This window comes from Genypterus blacodes, unplaced genomic scaffold (assembly GCF_046128005.1).
Source record: "Genypterus blacodes isolate CSIRO-AG114 ecotype Tasmania unplaced genomic scaffold, CSIRO-AGI_Gbla_v1 ptg000070l_1, whole genome shotgun sequence".
Taxonomy (NCBI): domain Eukaryota; kingdom Metazoa; phylum Chordata; class Actinopteri; order Ophidiiformes; family Ophidiidae; genus Genypterus; species Genypterus blacodes.
The window spans coordinates 4,494,538-4,518,654 of NW_027466880.1; the positions used below are offsets into that span (position 1 = coordinate 4,494,538).

Sequence of the window (24,117 nt, forward strand, 5' to 3'; positions counted from 1 at the left end):
TTATTTGTATTTGTATTACCAAATTATCGTATTAAGTGACAAATGGAATCATGCATTATGTCACAGCTGACACACACTTCTTTTGGAGAATCATGATGTTAAAGTTGTTGATTACACCATGAATGATGTCACAGTCTGCACACTCGTTTGAGAAGATGTTGCAGAACATCTCTAAAGTGAAAAACAAGCCCCGAGCTGCAATGCAAAGCTCCACAAACTTCAGGTAACAATGACCTCATCTTTAATGCTACTTTAGGTACCACATGAGGCTGGGGTTAGGGAAGATGGGTCAGTCGTTCTGGGGCGGAGGACCATGGGGGGTTGGAGAGTGGCTGGTTTCACAGTAACCATTTACAAAGGTCAGAGGTCAAAAGAATGAGCAAGTTGGCATCTACCTTTCTCAGCCTGTGTGGACTTGCAGCTCTACACTGCCCTCTGCAGGGGAAGGAGAGCGCCAACAGCGTCAACGGTTTCATTGAAGGTCAGTGAACCTTTGAAGGTAGTTCAAGACTTCAAAATCAAAGATGAGTTGTAAAGCACAGCACAGCTTGAAACACGACAAAAGAGAGGATTCCTTTCCTTTTCTACTCCTTCAGTTGTTCTACACACTTTTTGAATCGATTGTGCAGGATCATTTGAAGTGCAACAGTTTTCCCTGACGCTCATTGGCACAATTATCTTCTTTGCTCATTCTTCTGAGTTCTGTGTTGTATAAATATGATAAAGCATTAAATTGTAACAGATGGAAACAGCCCTCAGTCAGTCATGTATCTTTGCTTAACCTTGCACATGTGCTCTGCCCTCTGTGTCATAGGTTTGGAACAAATGACAAGGTAATTATATATTGAACAGACTGCAACATTGGTAATCCATGAAGAAGAACCAAGACAGAGACAAATGCCTCCTTTCTGTCCTGTCCTGTCCTGTCCTGTTCTGTTCTGTTCTGTTCTTATTTCAGTAGTAAGACTTCACCAACTGTTCGTTGCAACTGATGGCTGAACAGTGTTTCTGCATAATTAGATTGCGTGTCTGTCCTCGTCTTCTGTGTCAGCTCAGCCAGGCTCTTCTCCACCTGCTGCTGGTTGTCCTGTACCTGACTGAGATGTTCCTCAGTGATCACAAAGCTGTAGGACAAGAAGCTTCATCTGCCTGTGAGATCCAGCCTGAGCAGCACCAGTAAGGTCTCTCTGCAGGCTCCACTTCTCCTTGTTGAGCTTCTCGTCAGCCTGTGTCAGAGCAGCCTTCACTGTCCTGCCTCTGCTCATCCAGGCATCTCTGCAACTGCTGCTGCTAATCCTCTTTGTTCTTCTGGATGCCCCCTAAGGTTTATGACATCAGTGAGAGCTTTGTTTCCATCAGCATCAGTCTCTCCAAGGTCTCGATCCTGGCTTGTTGCCCTGATGATCTCCATCTGTGACTCTGTGTGATCTGGAGTGGCTGATGTGGGAACATGTCTGGTTCTTCTCAGCTGTCACTTTCTTGTCACTTCTTCTGATCATTCTCCTCTTTGTGATCTTCATGATGTAGAATTGCGGCGTCACAGGAGTTAAAGTCTCTAACATCAATGGTGGGATCCCACAACGCCTGCGCTTGCGCTGCAGTGGACAGATGTGAATGTCTTTCACTGACAAGTCAAAGTCATGCATGGATGAGTCCATGAGACATGTCTCATCCATGTCCATTGTCTCGTCATCCTCATTGTATTCCAGGTTAACTGTCCAGTCGTTTGTGTGCCTCCAGTAAAAACACTCCTCTTCCTCATGATTGCCCTTGATGAACATGTTGGTGTGTTCAGTGTCAGTTAGATTGTGAGACTCACTCATAGTTGCGGGTAATAAATGATAAAGCTAACGTCACGTTCTTCCACATTTCCTTGCTTCCTTACTTCCTTCGTCATCGGTGGTTGTTTTGCTATGCGCTCCACTTTGACGTCAAAAACAATAAACTTTCACACCTGGAAACGAAACCAGCGCTGTTTCACGATATCGCGCGTAAACCCGGGGTCGAGTCCAGGTTTGTTTTTCACATAGACTCAATCTGTCTGTAGCGACCCCAGAGCAGAGTGGAGACCAGGATGAGCCCATTTACCTCGTCAATATTTTATAAATATTTTGTAAACACTGAATAGCAGCAGCACAGGCCAGCTGACTGTGTTTCTGTGGAGTAACTGCATGGACCTCTGTGAAACAAGGCGGCGCATCATCGCAGATTTGAATCAGACATTATTCACAAGTGAATGAAAATATTTTCCAGGAATGCACATTTGCAAATAACAGGTGTTAAGAGTCTGGAGCTTTCTGCATATAAACCTAATACGGAATATATATATATATATATATATATATATATATATATATATATATATATATATATATATATATATAGTTCCATTGGGCTCCACATCGGCTTTGGCTCCAACTCTGAGACATACAGTATCATTGCATCAGATGATTTACATTATTTAGATATCATCTTTTTTGTGTCTTCTATGTGCAATACAAAGATGTTCTCAGTGTTGTGCTTTACCAACTCTTGTCATTGGAATCATTCACTTTGATTAAAGAATTAATTTTAGAATTGGTGTAAATGTTTCTTTAAGTGATACACATGAACATCTTGATGTGTTATTTATTTATTCAGACATTCGTGTTTGTGGAGCTACAATGGAGAGCAAAATAAAGGGCAACCTAGAAATTCACTGAAACAAAATATTCAAATAAAACCAGAAAAATAATTGATGCTTAATGAATCCTGTACACAAAAGCTACGACATCATTACACACACACACACACACACACACACACACACACACACACACAGCCGTCCACTGAGCACATCACAGCTGTCACAGCTGTGTTCCATACAAACATTTACCCATTGATTCATGTGGGGATCAGTGTGGAAATGTTTCTTCCCGAATCTTTTCCACATTCTGCGTCTCTATCCATCCAGTAACTTGAGGATGCTCTCCCTCTCCTTCAGAGCTTTCCAGGCCTGGTCCTTCTCCTTCTTGGTAGGAGTGCGTTTCTTCTGTCGTGCTGCCATGATGCGTCGGAATCCCTCCATCACCTCATTGTCAGACACCCTGACTCTCTGCCTCAGTTCCTGCTTACGCATCTCCTCCTTCGCCAACCTGCCACACAGAAGCACACACACTTAGACTACATAAATGGCAAAGTAGTCATTCTGTTTATTGAAGCAACTAAAAGCTGATAAGATGCCACAGAGCCATGGATACCTCTGGAACGTGTGAGTTAAAGAATCATAAATCTTAAATAAAGCGAATTTGATGACTCTCACAACAGATATTGAAGCCCTTGTTCATAGGATAAGATAAAAGTTTACAATCCAGAGGGAATCTACTATCATGTGTTGATGTGTGGGGCTCAGAGCTTATCTATAACTAGGGGTTGTGGTACATATGGCCTCACCGGAGCAGCTCCTGCTTGCGGGCTCTATTGTGAGCACTCAGGGCCTTGAGCTCGTTCTGTCTCTTCTGGAGCTCTGCCAGGACCTCATCCTCAGAGTCTCCTCCTGGTCCAGGTCGCTCCTCAGAGTCCAGCAGGCCCTGAGCAACCAGCTCCTCTTTGATTCGGGCCTCCAGGGAACGTGTGTGAGGAACACTGAAAGAAAGAAAGAAAGAAAGAAAGAAAAGATTTGTTTTTGGGTGAAATCCCTTTAATAATTTTACACAGAGTTGTGTTCTGTTGTGTGTCCATGTGTCTGGTGCATTGAGAAGACGTTCTGGTGTTCTGTACCTAAAAGCTTTGCCTTGGCTACGAGGAGAAGTCCCCGCTCCATCGTCCTTCCCCGACATGTCTGGTATAGGGGAATCCTCCATGGGGGATATAATGTTCTCCTGTGGGAAGGTAGAACAAAACGGTGATGTTTCCGTATTTTCCACAGGAATACAACACAAAGGTTTCAGATATTGATACTGTGACTGACCTCAACAAGAGCCTGGAGAAGACGCTGCGTGAGAGGGCCGAAAGGACAGCCGTCTTCTGGAGATTCATGTTGGGTCTCTGACTTTTTCAGCAAGGAGTCCACATCTAGGGGAAGACGAAGACGAGTGAATAAAATGCTTATACATCAAGCTGTAAGGTAAACCTATCTAGCCATGAAGGTACAAACAATGGAGTCACCTTTTGCATCCAGCTCGGACAGTGGCCCTCCCATCAGGCTCTTCTTTTTGTCATTGGCTCGTGCTCCCTCCCTCTGCTCCTCCAGCAGGTCCTCTTGAGCCCATCGCTGAGAGTAATGTTTCCCCAACACCGGAATCTACAGATAACACAGACAGCACCAAAGCATCCATCAACATGCGCCTCTTTGAACAGACAGAGTCATGAAAACAGCAGCGTGGATATGCAGTGGCTTCAGCCTGCGTGTCATGACGCATGCTTGTGTTTTTATATCATACTTTATAATATTCAGCTTCATCCTCCGGAGGTTTCAGGAGCTCCTCCAGCAATCGGATTTCTTCATTTGTGATATCGGCACAATACGGCTCAACCGACGCCCAAAATCTGGTAAGTTACAAACACATTCAGCCAGAAACATGACTCATTCATACTACATGAACTAAATTAGTCCTGCCTGAAACGGTGCTGTAAAGACCCAGTCACAATTTGAAGGAAGAAAGAAATGATTGGATAACAGAGGCTGTTGTTGCTGACCTGTTAGGGGCGTCATTTTTAGGAGTGCGCGGAATGTCTTGTGGCTCGTCTGTGAATTCATACTCTTGAACTTTAGGCTGCAGGTTTTTGGATTTGGGTCTGCCGGGTCCTGGCCCTGGTCCGTGGCCGCCTTTGCCGTCTAACTTCTGCTTCTTTGGTTTGTGGCGTGAAGAGGCGGCAGGGTCCGGGTCTTTGCCCAGCTTCAGGAAGCGCTTATCCCCCTTCTTGTCCTGCCAGTCTGTGAGGATCTGAGATGAGGCACGGTAGCAAATCAGTGTTATTCTTTTCAAACCAACCAACAAAAACTGATCAGCACCAAAGTAAAAATAATTCATTCTGGTATGTTTTGGGAGAATTTGGTCTTTAATGGAGTCGTTATACTTTCATTAATTACAGTCGATATCAATTATTACTGCTACTTCACTACATATTCAAAATAAAATGACATACATTACATTACATTACATTGCGATCATTTGGCAGACGCTTTTATCCAAAGCGACTTACATTACATTACCACCATTCGCAGAGGGGGGAGCAATTGAGTATTAGGTGCCTTGCTCAGTGGCCTCGAACCAGCAACCCTCCCAAGATTGATCATTGCTTTACTCTTTAGCATCTGTTTAGGCATTTGCTAATGAATTTGGGAAAGTTTTACATTTCCAAGGAAACTGCACACAAATGAAATGCATCTATCAGAGTTCATGCTTATGGTGGAGAGAGGAGTGTATCCTAACAGAGAGGAGTGTGTCCTAACAGAGAGGAGTGTGTCCTAACAGAGAGGAGTGTGTCCTAACATTGAATGTGTTTGTAGAGGTAGTGGATAGGGATCAGTTTGGGGAAGGGTCAGAATAACAGTCTCCCACCTGTCTCTGCTCCTCCAGGGCTCGGAGGCGCCGGCTGGCTGAGGAGAGGAGCGTCTCCAGCTCCAACTGCAGGGTGTCCAGCTCCTCAATGCCGATCCCATCGTCCTCTGATCGGCCCAGCACAGCGGTGTAGCGGGGACACACTTTGACGTGTTCCACAGGCTTGAAGTCATAGTACTTGAGTGGGGGACAGTCCTTCAACTCACTCATGATGCTATGGAGGAAAGGCTGGCTGCGTCTGAATATACTGAAATAGAAGATACAGTGTTGGAAAGATCTCTTACAAAGTCCATCACACACACCCCCCTTCTACCCCCTAAACCCCGCCTCACACACACACCCCGACTCCACTGAATGCTTTCTCTCGATGGGCCCAGAACTGCCCCGTTTGATCAAAGCTTGTATCAAAGCACGCACCGATTGTACATTTTTTCACACATATTGTAAAATGTAACAGTTTAAAAATGTCTCCACATACTAGATATATCAACTGAATGAACAAAAACCTATATTACTCTACTACTGTTTGGGAGAAACGATATTTACCATCACTCAATGGCGTCCATGATGGAAAAGCCCATTTCGCTGAGAGGGTGGTGTGAAATCCAGCGAGATGAAATTCTGGTCTATTCTCGACAAGAAACAATAACCCCCGACAGGATTGATAAAAATAATTAAAACACTGTATTTATCGTAGTCCTATGACAAGTTATCGAAGTGAAACGAACAAAGTTCGAAACATATAAACCTATTAGTACAATGGTATCATCGGTAGAGACCATATGGAGCTACGGGTTGTATTGACTCAAGCAGTCTAGAATCAATACCGTAAATCAATTCATCTAATTCCTTGCATCATCATCATTTGACGATTTTGTTCAGTTACGAGTAACAAAGAGTCCAGGTCGCTTCATCGAGTAATGTCGCGTAATGTTGTCCCCCTCACAGAAGAGAATGGGCGCATCTTAGGGTGTGCCTGTTTTGTCTTACATGTACGCCCCGCTGGTAGGGTGGAGCAATGAGCCCTAAATTGACCCGCCCCTTCAAACAAAGTCGTAAACACAAAACGAGCCCCCCTCATCTTCGCTCGGCGATGTAGGATTTACGGAAGAGGAGTCCCAGGCGTGGCAGAGCAACTTCCGCCTTCTACAGCTCGAAAATGGTAAGTCCACTGCTGAAAATCTATCTCTATATTTCTTTTTTCACCTGTAAATGTCTACTACCCGTAATCGCGTTTTAAGCCAAGTTGGATAATTAGCTAGCTAGCTCCATGTTCCTGCCCTGAGAGTGTCTGGTTAGCCAGAGTGATATGAGGGACGACGGGCATCCTCGGTCTGCACAAACTTCAGAGCACAGCTGTCTTGTTTCTTTTCACTCGTTCTGATTATTCACCTTACCTGAGAGTCGGTTTTTCTCATAGAGGATGTTACAAACGGGGGTCAGAACGGTGTAGCTGGATTAAAAGATGGATATGTTTTTTGACCCACAGTCACATGAATTTATCACAGCCACTCGCATAAGCAAAATCCACACATATTTGTTCTGCTAGTTTGCGTCAAGACTCTAAATTAAGATCGAAGCTAAACGCACAGATCAATCACCCCTCACTTCCAGCTCATCAATGTGGTTCGATCTTAGCAACAAATGCATTATCCTACAGTGTCCAGTCTGTAGTGTGACCCAGGTTTGAGTCTTTATTTCACTTGTCTTCAGACAGCGACACTGCGTCCATACTTGAACGCTGTGAGGGCCACCCTGCAGGCGGCTCTCTGCCTGGAGAACTTCTCTTCTCAGGTGGTGGAGCGTCATAACAAGCCAGAAGTGGAAGTCAGGTATGTTAAGCAGTCAGCGGGCTCGAGGCTCATCCTCCTGCGTGTTTGCTTATGGGCTACAGCTGTCAAACAAGTGCGGGCTTGTGCAATCTTGCTTAAGAAAATCTAGGATAAATAAGCACACAGAGACATGGGTGACATGTGGAGGCTCGTCGGCAGATATTTCTCCAATGCAATGATACTATATGTCATGGCTCCCCTCAACATCCAGATAGTGTGTATTAGTGTGATGTTCTATTAGTAAAATATGTTATATTTTTTGTAGTGCTGGGCAACGATTTCATTTTTTAAGTCACGATTAATCGTATGATTTGCTGCGATTAATCGCATTATTTAGAAAAAAATTCAATTATGAATTAAAAACTAGTGTATTGCGCACCTTTATTTTAAAGGTTCTGCAATATGAATAAAGGTGCAATACCATTTGGTTGCAAACACTTATTATAAGTAAGTAAGTAAATAAACAAGTTGCAGTATGCCTTATACACAGTAGCAGTTAAAATATTTACATTGTAAATCTCAACTTAAACATTAATGTAATCAAATCAAGTTTTAAGTACTATACTGTGACAGAACACTGGAGACTGCAGGGGGTGTGTTTAAAAAGGAAGCAGATCAAGCAGCAGAAGCGATCATATTTCTAGCATTATCGTAAGTGTGTCGACTTTATTTGAAACTGCTGTGCAACATGAAAATGTCCTGTGCACGTTTCAGCAAAATGTGTTTTCATTCCAGTCAAAGAAGTGAAAGCAGCTCCAATTGTTCATCACTATAATGCACTGTAATTACGTGGTAATCATGGTTACCCACCAATGTCCAGCAGTCTCCAGTGAGAGCAACATTTGGTGAGCGTTGTAACGACGTTGCTTTTGTAGTCCTCTCCTTTTCATACAACTGGTGTGTTCTTCTTGTGATGGTGCGTCTTGAGGGAGGCTCATATGTGTGATGATAAGAGCGTTCCTCAGACTGACATCTTCCACAATACTAATCAGCCTGCAGTTTTTACTTGATTTTACTTAGCAACAAACTTTCAAAATAATAATGCGCCTGCGTTAAGGCGTAATAAAATAATTGTCGGCGACAATTGAATAAGGCGCTAACACGTTAATAACGCGTTGACTTGCCCAGCACAAGTTTTGTTTTTTTGGTTAACTTCATCAGTGTTTTTCATAACACAATAATATTTTGTCTGTGTCGTGGTTGTAGGAGCAGTAAGGAGCTGTTACTCCAGCCTGTGGTGATAAGTCGTAATGACAAAGAGAAGGTCCTAATCGAGGGATCCATCAACTCTGTCAGAGTCAGCATTGCTGTCAAACAGGTCCGAAAAGCCAGGTTTTCCAGTATTTTTGGTCATGTTATCATGAGTGATGTGTGATCACATATGTGTGAGAGATCAGACTCTGGTTGTCAGTTTCTCTCATATCCACATTATCCACAACAATACAAAGTACAAGACAGACAGAAAGATAAAACTTGAAGTCATTGAATGGATCTTTTATTATGGCTGGTTTTAGGCTGATGAGATCGAGAAGATCCTTTGCCACAAGTTCATGCGCTTCATGATGATGAGAGCAGAGAACTTCTTCATTTTGAGGAGGAAGCCAGTTGAGGTAAGAAAGATACTGAGGAAATGCATACATGGAAAGTTACTGGTATTCATCATGTCCGTCTATAAATAGAAACAATATTTGCTATGTCATTGTTGCATGAGGTATTAAAGTAATCCGGTATTTGTATTCCCCATCTCTGTATTTGACCTGTACGCTTGCTTCTTTTCCTCCTCATGTCGTGCTGTCATTCAGGGATATGACATCAGCTTCTTGATTACCAACTTCCACACAGAGCAGATGTACAAACACAAGCTGGTGGACTATGTCATTCACTTCATGGAGGAGATTGACAAGGAGATCAGTGAGATGAAGCTGTCCGTAAATGCCAGGGCCCGTATTGTTGCTGAGGAATTCCTTAAGAATGTAAGTAGCTTGTTCTTTGGTCTGATGCACATAGATGCACGTAAGTCTGTCATAGTAGATCGGTAGTGGTAGGAATGGGTAGCAATGAAAAAGTCTGGATCCTTTCTTTTCCACAGTTCTGATGACCACGTCCTCCCATGATTCCACATGTGGTGCAACATGCTCCAAGGGCCACTTAGCATGAGGATGGAGAACAGTAAGAGCAAAGAGCAGAAAAGATAGAGGAACAAGACCAATCTTGCAATAGCACCCTTTGCACCCTCTCTAGAGTATTTCCCTGTACTCATGGATATCAATGACTGTATATAATGAAATATTCAGAAGTTTCATTTTTCTGCCTCTTAGATCAAATCCCCAAACCAAGGCGGGTCCTTAAAAAGTATTAATCAAGTTGATAACCATGGATACAGGGGCATTTGGAGTGTGTCTTTGCAAATCAAATGGCCTGGTTTTTGTATTTTGTGTGTCGCCCTATAACTCATCTGTCATGGCCTCGCTCCAAATTGGTCTCTAAATTTCTCTGTTCAGGAAAAACCCATGGTAGAGGAAAGTAGTATGTGTGGCATTTTATCATATGGGTTTTAAGCCGTCTATGAAGACGCCTCCAAATACCATGTATGAAAATACTGAGATAAATAAAACAGTTTATACCTTTGTTGTTTATATATTTTTTATATTGCGTTCTCTGTGTTGTGTGTGTGTGTGGTTTCATTTGCTCTGACTCAAGATGTTTTTTTTTTAGGTCTGTTATTTCTGTCTGTTAAGAGGAAGTAACGCCAAATCTTATTATGTGATACTTACACTTCATAACGTCAAGGAGGTTATGTTTTCATGTTTATTCAAAAAGTAATGAACAATCTTAAATCGGTAAACATTGCAAGAGGGATTTTTAGGAAATATCCTAAAATGTAACAGCTCAATCTCAATGGAAAAGGAACAAATGGACATATTAATCCCACCATAGACTATTGGCTGGTGTAAATGGACACTGACTTGGATACATTTAAAACAATTGTTTCTTGACAAATGAAGCAAACAAATCATAATAATCTGGTAGTTGGAGAAGATGAATCTGATTATAAAAGACACCAACAAGGTCTTGGTCCATGTTTGTGTGAGTTTTTGCTCTTTGGCGGACACATGGGTTCATGAGTAAAGATCACACTTCTTCACTTAGTCTCTCCCTCTCCCTCTTCATGACCCAGCCAGCCTTCATACTGGGGGTCAGAGGAGTGAAGGCTTGTGAATCCTGTGGTCTCCATTTATCCCTTTTGATTCTACCAATAAATCTGCCACATCAAGTGTGCCACCTTTTCAGTCATACTTGAGTAAATCATACACGGATAGATACACTGTATATCATAAGACAAGCCTATAGGGGTTTGGTGTATAAAAATAGCATATCTTTTTATTTTGCCATACCCAGTGAGGTCACAATACAACAGCTTTGGGCTATTATGTTTACATTCCTGTATTTCACATCATTTCTTCACAAACTCATGAAAACAGCATGGGTGGCTTCTGTGTCGAATTCACATTGCCAATTCTGTCATGCGAGACATTTGTGAGCCATTCGTATTTTGTCGTCCTTCATTATAAAATTGAAGTGACTTCTTTGCATCTTAGAGGAAAACAAACCTTTGAAAATCTAGAGCAGATCTGCACGTTTATATTATTATCCATGTAGGTTCAAAACCTTACAATTGCACATATCACTGAAGACATCTTCACATTTTACTGATTGCACATGTAGGTGAAAATCATGAGCATTTGATGAAAAATGACATAGTTAATACTTGAAATTACATTACAGTAACTTTCAGTGTTAATGCTACTACCCAATATCAACACACTGAAACCAAACACAGCAGAGCCACACAGAATCTATTGTGACCCCTACAAGAAAAATTGTAAGTATATCATAAGTAATCTCTTTCAAAGTGTATGTGTGCATGGCAGAGAGTGAGACATTTTCACAACAACTGTTTCCCTTCACACGTCAGATTTCCGTTGGTTTACAGCCTGTGCTTCTGCTCAGGCTGTTTATAACTGTTTAATGGTATTCAACCTAATGTGACCTACTTCAGTAGCAGAGCTTGTTTCATTATGATCTTGTACCCTGTGTGTGTTCACCATTTCGACCAATATGTCTTGATCAATGGTTAAACATTAATCACCAATGAGCATTATAGTCAAAGCTTCCATTTTTAACCGTGGGCCTTTCATCATCTTAGGAGCTGTGTAACAACATTCCCCACTCACTGTAAAAGCAGGACAGGCAGTGTTTAGTGTTTTGTTCTGCCTGAAGAATGGCACCATTTTGTCACACGTCACAGCGGAGCCTTTGCATATAAATGAGTGAGAGACTGTCTTCAGTTTGCACAATAGAGTGAAGCAGGCATGTGCACAGCAGCACTCAGTGTGATTGCAGAAGAGAAGGACAAGCAGGAAGAAGGGCTACTTCTGATCCCCAAATAGACAGAGAAACTCAAACTGTCCTGAAAATGGATTTCTTTTACATTAGGAAAGTGACCCAGATACTACAGGGAAAACTGATTAGAACAAGCTTTAGGAAATGAAGCAAGACAAAGAAAGTGGTATGGATGCATGAAAAGCAGCAGTGTTGGTTGAGTGGAGTTTATTTAGAAACTGAGAGGAAGATTATAACCTTCACAGTGTTGAACGGTATAAAAACCACAAACAAAACAAATCACTTCTATTCTTTTGGAGACATCTTAGGACATGTGGACATGTTGGAGGGAGGACATCCTGAAAGTAGAAGCAAGCTAAGAAGAACTTGATGACCACATGATGACGTGCAAAATGTTGCAAAAGCACAGCTTAGTTTTATGTTTTGGGGTGTTTTATAATACTAAACTAAGACATTTCCACAGATAAAAATGTTCTGACTCTCACCAACATTAATATAAATAAACAAGAAGCATTAAATCAGGTCAAATGTAAAGTAACATGTAAAGAATAAGGTGCAGGAGGATCATCAATGCTTCACAGGTGGGCAGGAGAGCACGAGTCCACAAAACCTCCAGCTTTTCAGTCCCCAAAAATGGGAGACGGTGTGCATCACATGATTTGTGTCACTGGATCAATAATCAAAAACTATAAACTGGATTCCAGTGAATTACATCATAGTTTCATTGAGTCTTTAAATCTGCATGGGGGCAGAACAGACCACAAGAAAAGTGGGACTAATTGAAGGGAAGGTGGGGAAGAGGAGGAAGGGGCTGCAGGTTTGTGCCTGAGCAAAGGAGAGGATGATGGGTAAAGTTGTGTGTGTGTGTGTGTGTGTGTGTGTGTGTGTGTGTGTGTGGGGGGGGGGGGGGGCATCATTGGTGAGCTGGCACTGTTAGCAAAGCTTCCTTTGACATCCGTGACACCTCTACGTTCTGTTCAATAGAAGACACACAGACAGGGGTCAAAACACACAATGGGACACAAGACATCAACAGCACACGCAAAGGACAAGTTCTTACTTCAGAGTATCTGACAGCTGAAAAAAACATCTACGCTTCAGATTCAAGTGACTTCTCCAGCTAGTGTCTCTTTCTTAAGCAGAACCGTATCACTATTTGCCTCAGTAACATTTCTAAGACATACATGACACTGACAAGTATTTGTATATCATCTGTCTGGATACGCTTCCCTTTAGAGTTCTGCAAAACATCTAGTTTCAGCTTTTTTACTTAAAGAGGGGGAGGCTGGAAACATGAAGCATTCAGACAAGTTGGGTTGTGATAAATTGCTGCAGACACATAACGACGTAAAACCTAAACACTCACTAACTGCACCAACACCGACAGTTTAAGTGAGGACATCCATGGAGTGTGTGTGTGTGTGTCTATTGTTATACCCACCTCTGGTCTCTCTCTGTGCGTGTTGACAGCTTCCACATTTAAGCTGATGGACTCCACCTTACAGCCTGAGTGCAGGATGTAAATGTGTGGATTAGAACAGATTATCAGAAATGAAACTCATTCCATGTGTATCAATAGGAAGTCAGTCCTACCGTAGGCCACTGGTGTCAACTTCAGCACCGTGTGCAGCGGGCAATTCAAGTAAGGCAACTCCTCTGTAGAGAAACACACAGACAGCTCGTGACCTTTCCTGCCTGTAGCTGGAGGGATCTGCAGTATGAGTCATGACATGGATCCAGCATTGCCGGTCGATTGATTTTAGCGCCCACACATCAAACCAGACGCCACCTATTCATTCTTATGGTTGCTAGTATATAGATTATATAAGACCTGCTGTCTTGTCCAGGAAATAGGCCAGCAGGCAGCGCAGGACAGCCTGGTGACAGACGACCAGCACGTTCTCCTGCCTCTCCAGCTCCATGATGGCCGGCTCCAACCTCTGCACCAAGTCCTCGTAGGACTGAACACGGGGACAAGGACAAGGAGTCAGACAGGGGGGGGACAAAGACAGATGATGAGGCTGGCGGGAAGCAAGTAAGTGGAAAAATCCATCATCCAGCATCAGTGCTAATGTCCAGCTTCATGACTGTGACTAATGGAGAGGTAATGGGACGGACGATGCATGAGAACACACCAGCAGCCAATCAGGCTCAGAGTAAACAGCCTGCAGACACATGTGAGGCCGTGCCCTTACTGAGTAACAAGCTGCTGTGTGTAAGTGGCAAGCAGTCATCTAGATCAGGGGTTCTTTACCTTTTTGACCTCGGGGCCTAACCTTTCCAGTACAGAGGGGCCCATTCAAATATTAACACTGAATTGGTTATCTTACTCTTGATTTGTATTCAATAACTATATCTACTTATAGTTTAACAGGCATAAACCTTGTCAAATGACATGAACCATGTGCTCGTCACAAAGATATCTATCTATTTTTCAGACATAAACCAGCACACACAACAACATGCTGAACGACAAAAAGGAGGGACTCATAAAAACTGATGGAAAAAAACTGGACATGTGATCAAATTATGGGGGTGATCAAAAAAATACATTCAAAATAATGTTTTTTTCTTAAATAAATAAACTGTATAAGTAAAAATAAAGTGCAAATGAAAATACAGCCTTCTAATCTGCAAATTAATTTAAAAGGTGCATGGCAGAGTTAGAACTTGCTCTTCATAACAGTGACAAATGAAAAGTAACACTCACAACTCAATTTTTTTACTTCTAACACGACTCAGACATGATCAGATCTAGCCTAGGTGGGATGGAAAAAAGGCAAACTCTCAGAGTTGTCTCCAGTGTTGATCTAGAGGGTCTGTTTAGAGCTTTGGTCTTAGTTGTGGCCAGCCTAATATCATTAAGAAACGCCACGGCACAACAGTCCAGGCGCTACGTCGCGTGTGTGACGTCACAGGGTTGAATGAATGAATGAATGAACAGCTGATCGGCCCTGATCGTCTCGTTTGTCCCTGAATCTCCACACCTCTTTTTTGTTGATTTTCCCTTTAAGTGCACTTTCTTTTCTAAAATCCCAAAATAATTTCTAAAAGCCTGTTTGACGCTACAACAACTGAGTGTCTCACAGCCCTATAGGGGGCCCCATGGGTAAGAATCACTGATCTAGATTGACCTGTGAGTGTGTGTACGTGTGTGTGGGACCTTCACAAACACATTTCAGCATTTATACAACACAACAAAGTCAGTATTCAGGCCTCACCTCTCCCTTTGGGTAACGATAGCGGTACTTGTCCTGGTCCCTCAGGGCAAACTCCAGCGGGTAGTTCTCCTGGATCTCCTCATACATCAACTCCTCACACTCACCCTAAGAAAGACATCAACACACACTTAGGTCTGTTACCAATGCAGACAAAGTCAAGACTACGCCAAAATCACATACAAAAAAAACACCCTTAAAATACAGAGAGGAGAAGCGGTTCAAAGACAGATTAACTACTTCGAATATAAGCGATGAAAGAAACACATTACCCAGAGAGTGTGTGGACAATAATATACAAACAAAAGAGAGAAACAGAGCTGAGTACTTACAGCATCTATCTCATTCAGGACCTTCCACTGCTCGTAGGGAACGCTGAGAGCCTCGGCTGTCTGGATGGTTCTCTTCATCTGACTGGTCCACACCTTCAGATCACTGATGCCCTGGTCATGAATGAACTGGCCCAACTTCTTGGCAAACTGTGTAAGCGGGGGAAGAGAACAATGAGAACGTGCTCGTTCCATATATACAGTATAGAAGGTTTCATTTCTGTTTCTTGTGTGTAACATATTAGGTAAACAAAGCGAATGAGTCCAACCTCTTTGCCCCTGGCTGTGAGGCCCGAGTCTCCTCCGATGCGGCCCTTGACGTTGAGCTCACTCTCGCCGTGACGACACAGGTAGATGGAGCGCGGCGTGATGTGGATGTTCATGAGGTAGTAGACGATGCGGCTCTGAACGTGGTCCAGCACGCGGTTCACCAGGTAGCGCTGACCCACGTCCATGATCTTGATGTACGAGAGATCCCTGCAATCAAACAAGAGGAGAGAGTGGAACGTTGCGGCCCGTCTTTGTGATTGGTTACATTATTTTGACAGATTCCGTTGCTGAATATTTCAAAGATAAATCAAATAGCCTTCTTCATGCATTTACATCCAGTTAACTGATACAAATACTGAATTACTGCCCTGTCCTACACACACTTCCTGTATCAAACTCTCCTCACCTGTCCAGAACTTCATCCAGAGTCTCGTAGGAGTTTTCGTAACATTTGATCCTCTTCATGAAGTCTTTCACTGCCTCGTCTGTGTTACAGTTGGTGTAGTCGGGGCTGCCCAGCTTCACTTGCTGAAGAACAGAGAAAAGGTAAGAAACTGGGCACAAGGAAAGACGCTCATCTTCTCTCCAGCTGAGCTCACTCACCACAATGTTCTCCTGTATGACGTGTGGGTCTTCACACACAGACTCGACGAAGAAGACCTGAGAGAAGATGGGTACGGGGGGAAACGTCAGACAACCTCAGACAAGTAATGCGGTATATTTACCCAGAACCTTGACCCAAAAGGTTACCTTAAAGCCATTCTGCTCTGCAAACTGGATGATGGTCTTCCTCCTTTCTCTGGTAGTGTTTGTTGCATCGAAAACCTGTGAAGCACAAAGTTTGTGTTGTCTAAGTTCTCATTCCAGCAACAATCAACAACCACCTCTGCTTTGTACATATCAAAGATCACACTCACCGCAACTTGGCCTCCTTCTTCTGTGAGGTACTGTCGCACGTCATTCAAGGCGGCCGAAGCACATTGCCTGCAGAGATCGCACGCAAAGTTCAAAATGTTGCGCAGTTTGTTTGAATAGGTAACAAATCAACAAAATTGCTAATGACAAGCCTTTACTTACCGTCTGATCCTTAAACCCTCCTCGTTGTCCGGACGGAAGAACTCAAAGGACTTGTAGATCTTTACGAAGTCTCTCCTGTACTGCCCGACGTTGAACTCTGCAGGTAGAGGGAGAAACACTTACAATGTAGAAGGAATCAATCATCTTCATTCTCTATTTCTACAGTTACACCTCAGTCGACTGGAGACCATTGAACCCTTACACTAACTAATAATCCCTGTTAAGTCATACCTCTGGTGGGCACTCCGATCCAGTTGAGATAGCGGGTCAACTTCTTGGAGATATAGGTCTTCCCCCTGGCAGGGAGGCCCACCGTCACGATCAGCGTGGGACAATTGGTCATACATACTGCAACGAAAGATGGTAAGGGTTAATCCAGCTTTTAATGCAGTGAAAAAGAATGGAGAAGACTTTATTGTATGTCACTTCCTTACATGGATATAACATGCAATGGTCTTCATTATTTTAGATTATGGAATTACAAATCTACCCATATCATTTGAAAGATTTAATATTAACACTAGATTGCCCTTATCAGTGTGTGTGTGTGTGTGTGTGTGTTTGTGTGTGTGAGAGGACAAAGCCATATCAAAACCCCATTCAGCATGTTGTCAGCAGGGAGAAAAGGTCACGGTGGCACCAGGTCAGCGCTCTGTTATGGTTCAGATTAGGTTGAGCAGAGTTATGGAGACTGAACTCACAGCTTCACGGCCGTAGGCACACAAGACATTTCGGCGACACAGAGATCGATGGATCACATCCTTGCAGATAGACCGCCGAGATCAATGAATAATGGATACAGATTCCACAAAGGGAGCTTGTGCTGCCAGTCATCAATCTATGTTCTTATGGGATAGTGAGCTTCTAAAAATGAGGCCCGTCAGCTATTATGCTGGTTTGATGCGTCTGCAAATTACAATTCAAGTCCACGGTGTACTTTCAGATGTCTGACTTTGAAAGGACAGTATGTTCCACCAACTGACCACTGATCTTTCAAAGTTATTGCCAACTAATTCATTAACTCTAAGGACAACTGGGGCCTCCAATCCTTTCAGACCATAGTGGAGACACTGAGCAAACTAAGTATATACAGACTAGTGAGTGAGTGGACAGGTGAGCTAATACCTGGAGTCTGACTGTGAGCATACTAACAGAGAAGGAGACCTGCATATGTACATACACTCTGTTCTTTCTGGACATCAGAGTGGACAGCAGCCATGTGAATCCGAACACAACTATGATACCAGATGGCCAAACTGCTTCTCTGCTAGCTGCGCATATAGACACGACAACTGGCGTTAATACGTCTTTATACTGGGAGATTAATGGACGTGGGGCTTGATTGAGATGCCGCCGGTGTTCGTCTGCCTCCGTGCTCTCATATGGAGACAACGAAGCCGAAGAGAAGCGGATAATAACTAGCGGAATAACAGTTTCAGAGAATACTTTCTTGCTAACAACATACTTCGTTCTGCAATGTCGTCAAGTCGCCATACGCACCCTTTCTTTGGGAAATGTGTTTTTCGGGAAGGCCATTTTTACACGGCATCCATATCTTCTTCAGTGGATTTTGAGTCAATTCCCGCGGTTTGGGTGGCGCTTTGTCTTCCATTCCGTCTACCGGTGACATGGAGGCGGCCGCGGCGGGAACAGGGGCCATTTCCGTGGGATGCAGCCCTGAAGGTGACCGGCGTTTCATCCGCGCTGCTCTCCGGGATGGAACTAGCGTGACGTGTTCGCCGCCTCACTCTCGCTGTCCGCCGACCTACGGTCACGTGCTCCGAACTGGCCACATGTAATTACGTCACAAATCAGCCGTAAATAGCCGAATAAACGCGCGGGTAAATTGTAATTGCGCATGGTGTATTTTCAGGCAAAGAGCTTCTACTTCTCTACTCTACTACTCAAACTTTGTGCAGAAAACGGAAGTGTGAGCACTCCAGGGTCGGGGAAGTCGAATTTACTTTTGATAGATGAGTTTTTAAATTGAAATAGTTGAATTTTGTTGTGCCTGTGAAGAGTGGAATCTGACAGTAAGAGCAATACAATGATTTTTCATGACACAGAGGTGAACATGATCACATAATTGGGTAGTTAGCAAGCAAACTTGTAATGTGTTATTATTACCACACTTCCTCATATTATACCAGCAATGACAGGTGATTGGTAATAGTGTTTCAGTAAAGGCTCCTTATCGACATCCTATAGGGCAGAGGTCAAGGATGTCAAAGTGAGCAGTTGGCTCTTAAAAGATTGTCACTCTTTGGGCATTAATCTCAAGGCATTATTACAAACAGCCATCGCAAGAACAAGCAGTAAATCCTTTCATTTATTTAATCAGCACAACCACACCAAAAAGTGAGAGTTTGGGCAGTGAATCCGGTACGAATTGGATTCAGCAAGAGTGATAAATTATGGAAAATAATGGAGCTTAAAGACGCCACACACTTGCATCACGTTTGACAAATCTATACGGGGTATTTTAAATACCAGATGCACTTATATTGGCCCAATAGATTTATCATTCATTTATTTGTAAGTTTGTCTCTGTTGGAAGTTGTGAGAATGAACAGTTCACTCAGAAATGAAAAGACCCTTCGCTTCGTCTGAATGTGTTGACTTGTTTGCAGGTTGAGTGTGAGACATTGAGACACAATTGTATTATTCCTCCTCATGAAGACACAACTCCATGGTTCACTGGCTATTTGACAGAAAGGTAAATGTGAAACTAGGAGTGACAACGTTACGTTTGACTCATTGTGTGTTGTGTCCATGCGATGGCAGCATTGGTCTCTCTTACTTTCATCACATCATTCATCATTCACACAATTGTTAATTGTTGTGGGCATGTTAGTGCACGGATTGTATTTACTTTGATCTACGATGAGACGGAGCTTTTCTTATTGGACTCTCTCTCTCAAATTCCCCAACTGCTGCTGCTGCTGCTGCTGTAATATATGTCAGGTACAGCGGCTCCAAAAATAAATGGAACGCTAAATCCTGCTCAGGACGTGATGGGGGCTTAAAATAAACAGATCTGAATGCACCTGCGCATGTTTAGCAACCCCAGACGATCCGTGGCTCATATCATCAGCATATAGGCTACGAGCAGCCTATTATTTGTTGGCTATTTAAAGTAGCTTATCTTATCCCGGGGCTATAGCTTGTGGCAGCCAGTGTAGCTCCCTGCATGTGGAGCTGAACAGCTACACTGCCCGAGCGAGATCCTATCTGCGTTTTCGGAAACCGCTCAGTTGTGATTTCCAGCTCGTGAGGGCAGACTAGTGTGATTTCATACTGCAAAACGAACAGGAAGCAAATAAGTGAGCTCTGAGAGAGGGAGCGAGAGAGCGAGAGAGAGGGAGAGAGAGAGAGAGAGAGAGAGAGAGAGAGAGAGAGAGAGAGACCTCTCCAAACACAAGAACAAACCCCCCGAAAACATGCATCACCACCAGCATCATCACCATCATATACAACATAACACCTCGATCACGATAAGTGTCTGATAAAATGCCTGGAATAACGAAATCGTGAGAGTGTACCGTTCAGGAAGCCTTACTTGGTTATAAACAGACGCCCCCTAAAGACCCGCCTGCGCTTTAATCCTTTACTACGTCCTCTTTTACCAAGCAGGCTGGTCACTATTGAAAACAAAGCGTGTGTCCCGTTGTTGTTATGTAGGGGAAAGGTGACTACGTGACAGCGCCAACCACCGAGCGCACGTCGAATCTGGTCTACGTCCTTAAAGGGCTGATCGACCTGCTGCCCGACATTAACTGGCAATTAAAACAAACAAATACACGAGGTTCAAACTGATAAATGCACAGACCCGCGGAGCGTAAAAAGTGTTTCCTCACCCGTCTGATCCAGGTTTAGTGTGTTCTTGAACCTGCTGGAGCAGCCTCTCATCATGGGTGTGCTGTCTGATGGAGCGCACTCCCTGGCGGTGTGTACGTGCGTCCGCCTGCTGAGCGCTGCACGGCGCACTGATGCTCGCTGGAGAACACACACACACCCACTGTTGGACCTCGGGCCAGGAGGAAGGCTGGGTACTGAGTAACCTACCTGCCCCCCCCCCCCCCTCCCAAAAAAACAAAACAAAAAAAACACCAACAACCTACATTCCAACCCGCCACCAATCAGAGTCCTGAGGTATTCTCATGACACTGATGGAGAGGCACATTACACACATTTCACAGGACAATTTGGCACACTATGTAGACACGTAGAACACTCACACACACACCCTGTCTACACACTTTAATTGTGCGGATAAACCTGAATTCTTCATATGCTGGATAACGCAACAGTGTTCAGGGAAGCTATAGCACTTGTTTTTCAAAGTACTAAAGTAGTTCAGCTGCAGGCAAACTACGCTCTTATAAGTTCTTATCTACACTACACGCTTCTGAGAAAAAGTAACTAACTACATTAAAGCTACTTAAAGGGACAATATGATATATCTGTGCTGTTTTACTGTCAAATCTTGATTTTTATTTGTAAGCCCAGACTGGACACTGGCATTTATGTCTGCAAAACGGGTATGGTTACAACAAAACAAAAAGCTTACATTTTCTTCCAAAACTTTTGATTAATTGAATAATGGAAAATAATTTTCATGCAGCATTGCGATGTTTTTTTATTATCTACATTTTCCGTTTTTTCAAGTGACTAGTGTGCGTGTGTGTGTGTGTGTGTGTGTGTGTGCGTGCGTGTGTGTGTGTGTGTGTGTGTGTGTGTGTGTGTGTGCTATGTATAAAGTTCAGCGACAGTTATAACAGTCGTCATCACTGACATCCCCCCTCCCTCCCACACACGTACACATGACAAGTGGGGAAAAATAGTAATAGGAAAGGCTACATTGATTTGAGTTACCGTCAAGCCACTGCAAAAGAAGCTCAGTTAGAAGCTGAGCTACTTAGGCTAGGTTATGCCTGGCATGCTCTACCTTTACAACATGTGATGAAATGGTACCACTGCATGGAATCAATATGACTCAAGCATTATTCATGAGTTTGTGCAATCACAGCATGAGATGAGTCTGCCCACTGGTGAAATGTGGACATGTGGTCTGCTTAGAATATGATGACTTGCGCTTGACAAATCAATTTACAGTTGAATAATAAGTAAGTTAGCTTACTTTGAGTTGTGCCAATTTAACTCGAAAACACTGATGTATTGCCTTGTTCACAGTTTGATTAAGTGCATGTAAACTTGCTGACTGACTTGTTGTTGTTATTCTACGCATACTAAGAACATTATTTGAGTTTCCCATCGAGTCTAGAGGAACTGGATCAACTGGCTTCACTGACCTTCAAATGGCTACAGATAAGTGCTGATCATGCAGCGTCCTGTGATAATGATGACACCATTTGTGAAGCACAAAGCCTGTGACTGCACATCTGTGTGTGAATGAATCACCCATGTAGACACACAGGAAAGATAGAGGAGGGAAATGCTGAGGTGTGTGTACGACTAAAGGCATAAAATCTACACGTACAATGAAAATAATGAAACAATGTTCTCAAATGTTCTTTTAAAAAGGTGTTGCCTGTAACTCGTCTGACCCACTCCTTGACCTTGAATGCCTCCCTTCCAAAGGACAGAGTGCCCACCCTCCTCTTTACCCCCCCCCCCCAACACACACACCCATGGCTCTGGCAGCACACACTGCATTCCTTGAAAGTATAACATACAAGTCAGACCTGTCTCCTTTCACTATGGCCTTTCGCAGATGCCTTCATCTGCGCACAGCCAACACACAACACATGACACACTTTTATTTCAGGGTGTGTGACAGTGTGATTTATGTTTTTATCAGCATGTATTTTGTAATTTGGGACCTCCTGCTGCCAGGGACCATGTGTGTCTTTTGTTGAAAAACAGAACAAGGGAACTGTAATAAGAGATGGTATTGTGTAAACATTTTGTTGGTGTGTTTGATATATGTGCTGTAATCGTGATGGGACTCGTCTCAACGTGACTAACAAGGAAGGAAGGGGCAATGCTTCAGTGCTTACAGTCATCTCCCTGTGAGGAAATGTCTCTTACACCATTGGGTAAATTCCACCTTGCCTAATCCTACTCTTTAACCGGTATTTCTGTGTACCAAACAACAGCTGAGAGGTGGTGATGTATTTGGGCCGCTTCTACTCTTGGCTGGTACCCTATATTTACAGCCATGACTGCAAGTACTCTGGCCATGTCTAAATACTGCAGGTGACCTCGTGATGAAAGTGGGGGAAAGGTACTCACCATATAATCTAAACATAATAATGGTGACCTTTTTGAGTGGAACACCGAGTCAGATGGCTGTGTCTGAAATAACTCCTCCACTGGAGTTATTTATAGCTGACTCGCAAAGCTTGAAAGGCCAAAAACAATCAGTCCAAAGTCCAACACAGAGACGTCTTGATGACTAATACTACAGTTCCATACACGGTGTCCTTCCAAGGTATTTTGTGTACTGCATTCTCTGTCTCACATGCAATTGAAGTGACATTTTACCCTTTTATTTGTGCCATGTTATAAGTCGTACTATCATTAAAAATGGCATGGGCGAACTTTACATTACATTACAATCATTTGGCAGACGCTTTTATCCAAAGCGACTTACATTACCACCCTTCGCAGAGGGCCTCGAACCGGCGACCCTCCGGTTCCCAAGCGGAAGCACTACCCACTGAGCCACTGCCTCCCCTTATCCATCTTAGCTGTCATTTCCATATGCAGAGCAAACGATTTGAAAAGATTAATGGTTCTTGCCCAAATGAGTTAAAGAAGTCACACATGTATCTACAGATGGACCAAAATTACACAACTTCCTTATCAGTGTTCACATCTTTGCACTATCACCTCTGTAATGTTGATGTGCCACTATTGGGCATGTTGTTTAACTACTGGCAGCATGAAGCTGCACTGAGTAGTTCTGTGTACTTTTTACTTTTCACTGCCTCCCTAACTTTGAGTGTAATATTTCATTGGACAGCCTTTGGAGGTAGTCAAACACTTTCTGTAGCTCTGAATGAGAGCTTGCTTACAAATATTGTCTTCCTGGTTTCATCTTGAGCCTGAAAGTCATTTTGGAACCGTTTGAATAAGATACTTTTTATTTTAGTCAGGTTACATGTAATTAACACAATGTTATCACACTTGTTGTCTTACATATCACACACACAAACACATGCATTATAGAGGGGGTGCAGGGAATAATCTTCCTCTTCAATCTTAGTTAAATATTCCTGAAGCGGCCATGTGCAGGTGGTACCAGGAGAGTGATCAGTCCATCACTGTCCACATACATGTGAACTCAGGCACATCGGCTGGCATTCAAATCATAATATGTTCTTCAAGCTTTGCATGAACATGGCGTGACTTCCTTATCTGGATAAGAGAGTGCATGTGAACAAAATGTGAACTGGGCCAAGTATCCGGGTGTTAATGC

General features: G+C 43.2%; 3 protein-coding genes across 6 annotated transcripts; 1 reads left to right on the plus strand and 2 right to left on the minus strand.

Moving 5' to 3' along the window:
* Window positions 1–2,616: 2,616 nt before the first annotated feature.
* Window positions 2,617–6,499, minus strand: tada3l (transcriptional adaptor 3 (NGG1 homolog, yeast)-like). 3 transcript variants are annotated; one of them, XM_076156382.1, is made up of 10 exons: window positions 6,371–6,485; window positions 6,090–6,169; window positions 5,544–5,790; window positions 4,678–4,925; window positions 4,422–4,527; window positions 4,147–4,282; window positions 3,950–4,053; window positions 3,760–3,860; window positions 3,433–3,624; window positions 2,617–3,134 (listed from the first exon to the last, which is right to left on the minus strand). In XM_076156382.1, exons 3-10 carry the CDS (start codon window positions 5,751–5,753, stop codon window positions 2,942–2,944), a joined length of 1,290 nt encoding a protein of 429 aa, XP_076012497.1. In that variant the 5' UTR covers window positions 5,754–5,790; window positions 6,090–6,169; window positions 6,371–6,485; the 3' UTR covers window positions 2,617–2,941. The 3 variants fall into 3 exon arrangements, with proteins under 3 accessions (XP_076012497.1, XP_076012498.1, XP_076012496.1); XM_076156383.1 differs by lacking the exon at window positions 6,090–6,169 and having other exon boundaries at window positions 6,371–6,499; XM_076156381.1 differs by having other exon boundaries at window positions 6,090–6,486.
* A 93-nt stretch (window positions 6,500–6,592) lies between these two features.
* On the plus strand, window positions 6,593–10,003 carry LOC143005162 (actin-related protein 2/3 complex subunit 4-like). Its single transcript, XM_076156384.1, has 6 exons — window positions 6,593–6,705; window positions 7,257–7,375; window positions 8,582–8,693; window positions 8,890–8,985; window positions 9,178–9,348; window positions 9,465–10,003. The coding sequence occupies exons 1-6, from the start codon at window positions 6,703–6,705 to the stop codon at window positions 9,468–9,470; spliced, it is 507 nt and encodes a 168-aa protein (XP_076012499.1). The 5' UTR covers window positions 6,593–6,702; the 3' UTR covers window positions 9,471–10,003.
* Window positions 10,004–11,971: 1,968 nt separating this feature from the next.
* LOC143005160 (6-phosphofructo-2-kinase/fructose-2,6-bisphosphatase 4-like) lies at window positions 11,972–20,711 on the minus strand. Of its 2 annotated transcripts, none has more exons than XM_076156380.1 (14): window positions 20,531–20,711; window positions 16,905–17,021; window positions 16,674–16,770; window positions 16,514–16,580; window positions 16,347–16,421; window positions 16,200–16,256; window positions 16,003–16,124; window positions 15,596–15,803; window positions 15,330–15,476; window positions 15,001–15,105; window positions 13,611–13,740; window positions 13,373–13,435; window positions 13,221–13,285; window positions 11,972–12,752 (listed from the first exon to the last, which is right to left on the minus strand). In XM_076156380.1, exons 1-14 carry the CDS (start codon window positions 20,583–20,585, stop codon window positions 12,693–12,695), a joined length of 1,368 nt encoding a protein of 455 aa, XP_076012495.1. In that variant the 5' UTR covers window positions 20,586–20,711; the 3' UTR covers window positions 11,972–12,692. The 2 variants fall into 2 exon arrangements, with proteins under 2 accessions (XP_076012495.1, XP_076012494.1); XM_076156379.1 differs by lacking the exon at window positions 20,531–20,711 and adding an exon at window positions 18,174–18,443.
* Window positions 20,712–24,117: the final 3,406 nt, after the last annotated feature.

Bases quoted from the DNA above. Each gene is read 5' to 3' on its own strand.
- LOC143005160 (XM_076156379.1), bottom strand. From the start codon at position 18,372: ATGAAACGCCGGTCACCTTCAGGGCTGCATCCCACGGAAATGGCCCCT. The intron at 16,257-16,346 runs GTAACCTTTTGG...ATCTTCTCTCAG, and splicing joins CAGAGCAGAATGGCTTTAAG to GTCTTCTTCGTCGAGTCTGT. The intron at 13,286-13,372 runs GTAGGACTGACT...TCCTGCACTCAG, and splicing joins GTTGACACCAGTGGCCTACG to GCTGTAAGGTGGAGTCCATC.
- tada3l (XM_076156383.1), bottom strand. From the start codon at position 5,753: ATGAGTGAGTTGAAGGACTGTCCCCCACTCAAGTACTATGACTTCAAG. The intron at 4,528-4,677 runs GTCAGCAACAAC...GTAACTTACCAG, and splicing joins AAAAATGACGCCCCTAACAG to ATTTTGGGCGTCGGTTGAGC. The intron at 3,135-3,432 runs GTGAGGCCATAT...TCTGTGTGGCAG, and splicing joins CGCAAGCAGGAGCTGCTCCG to GTTGGCGAAGGAGGAGATGC.
- LOC143005162 (XM_076156384.1), top strand. The intron at 7,376-8,581 runs GTATGTTAAGCA...TCGTGGTTGTAG, and splicing joins AAGCCAGAAGTGGAAGTCAG to GAGCAGTAAGGAGCTGTTAC. The intron at 8,986-9,177 runs GTAAGAAAGATA...GCTGTCATTCAG, and splicing joins TGAGGAGGAAGCCAGTTGAG to GGATATGACATCAGCTTCTT.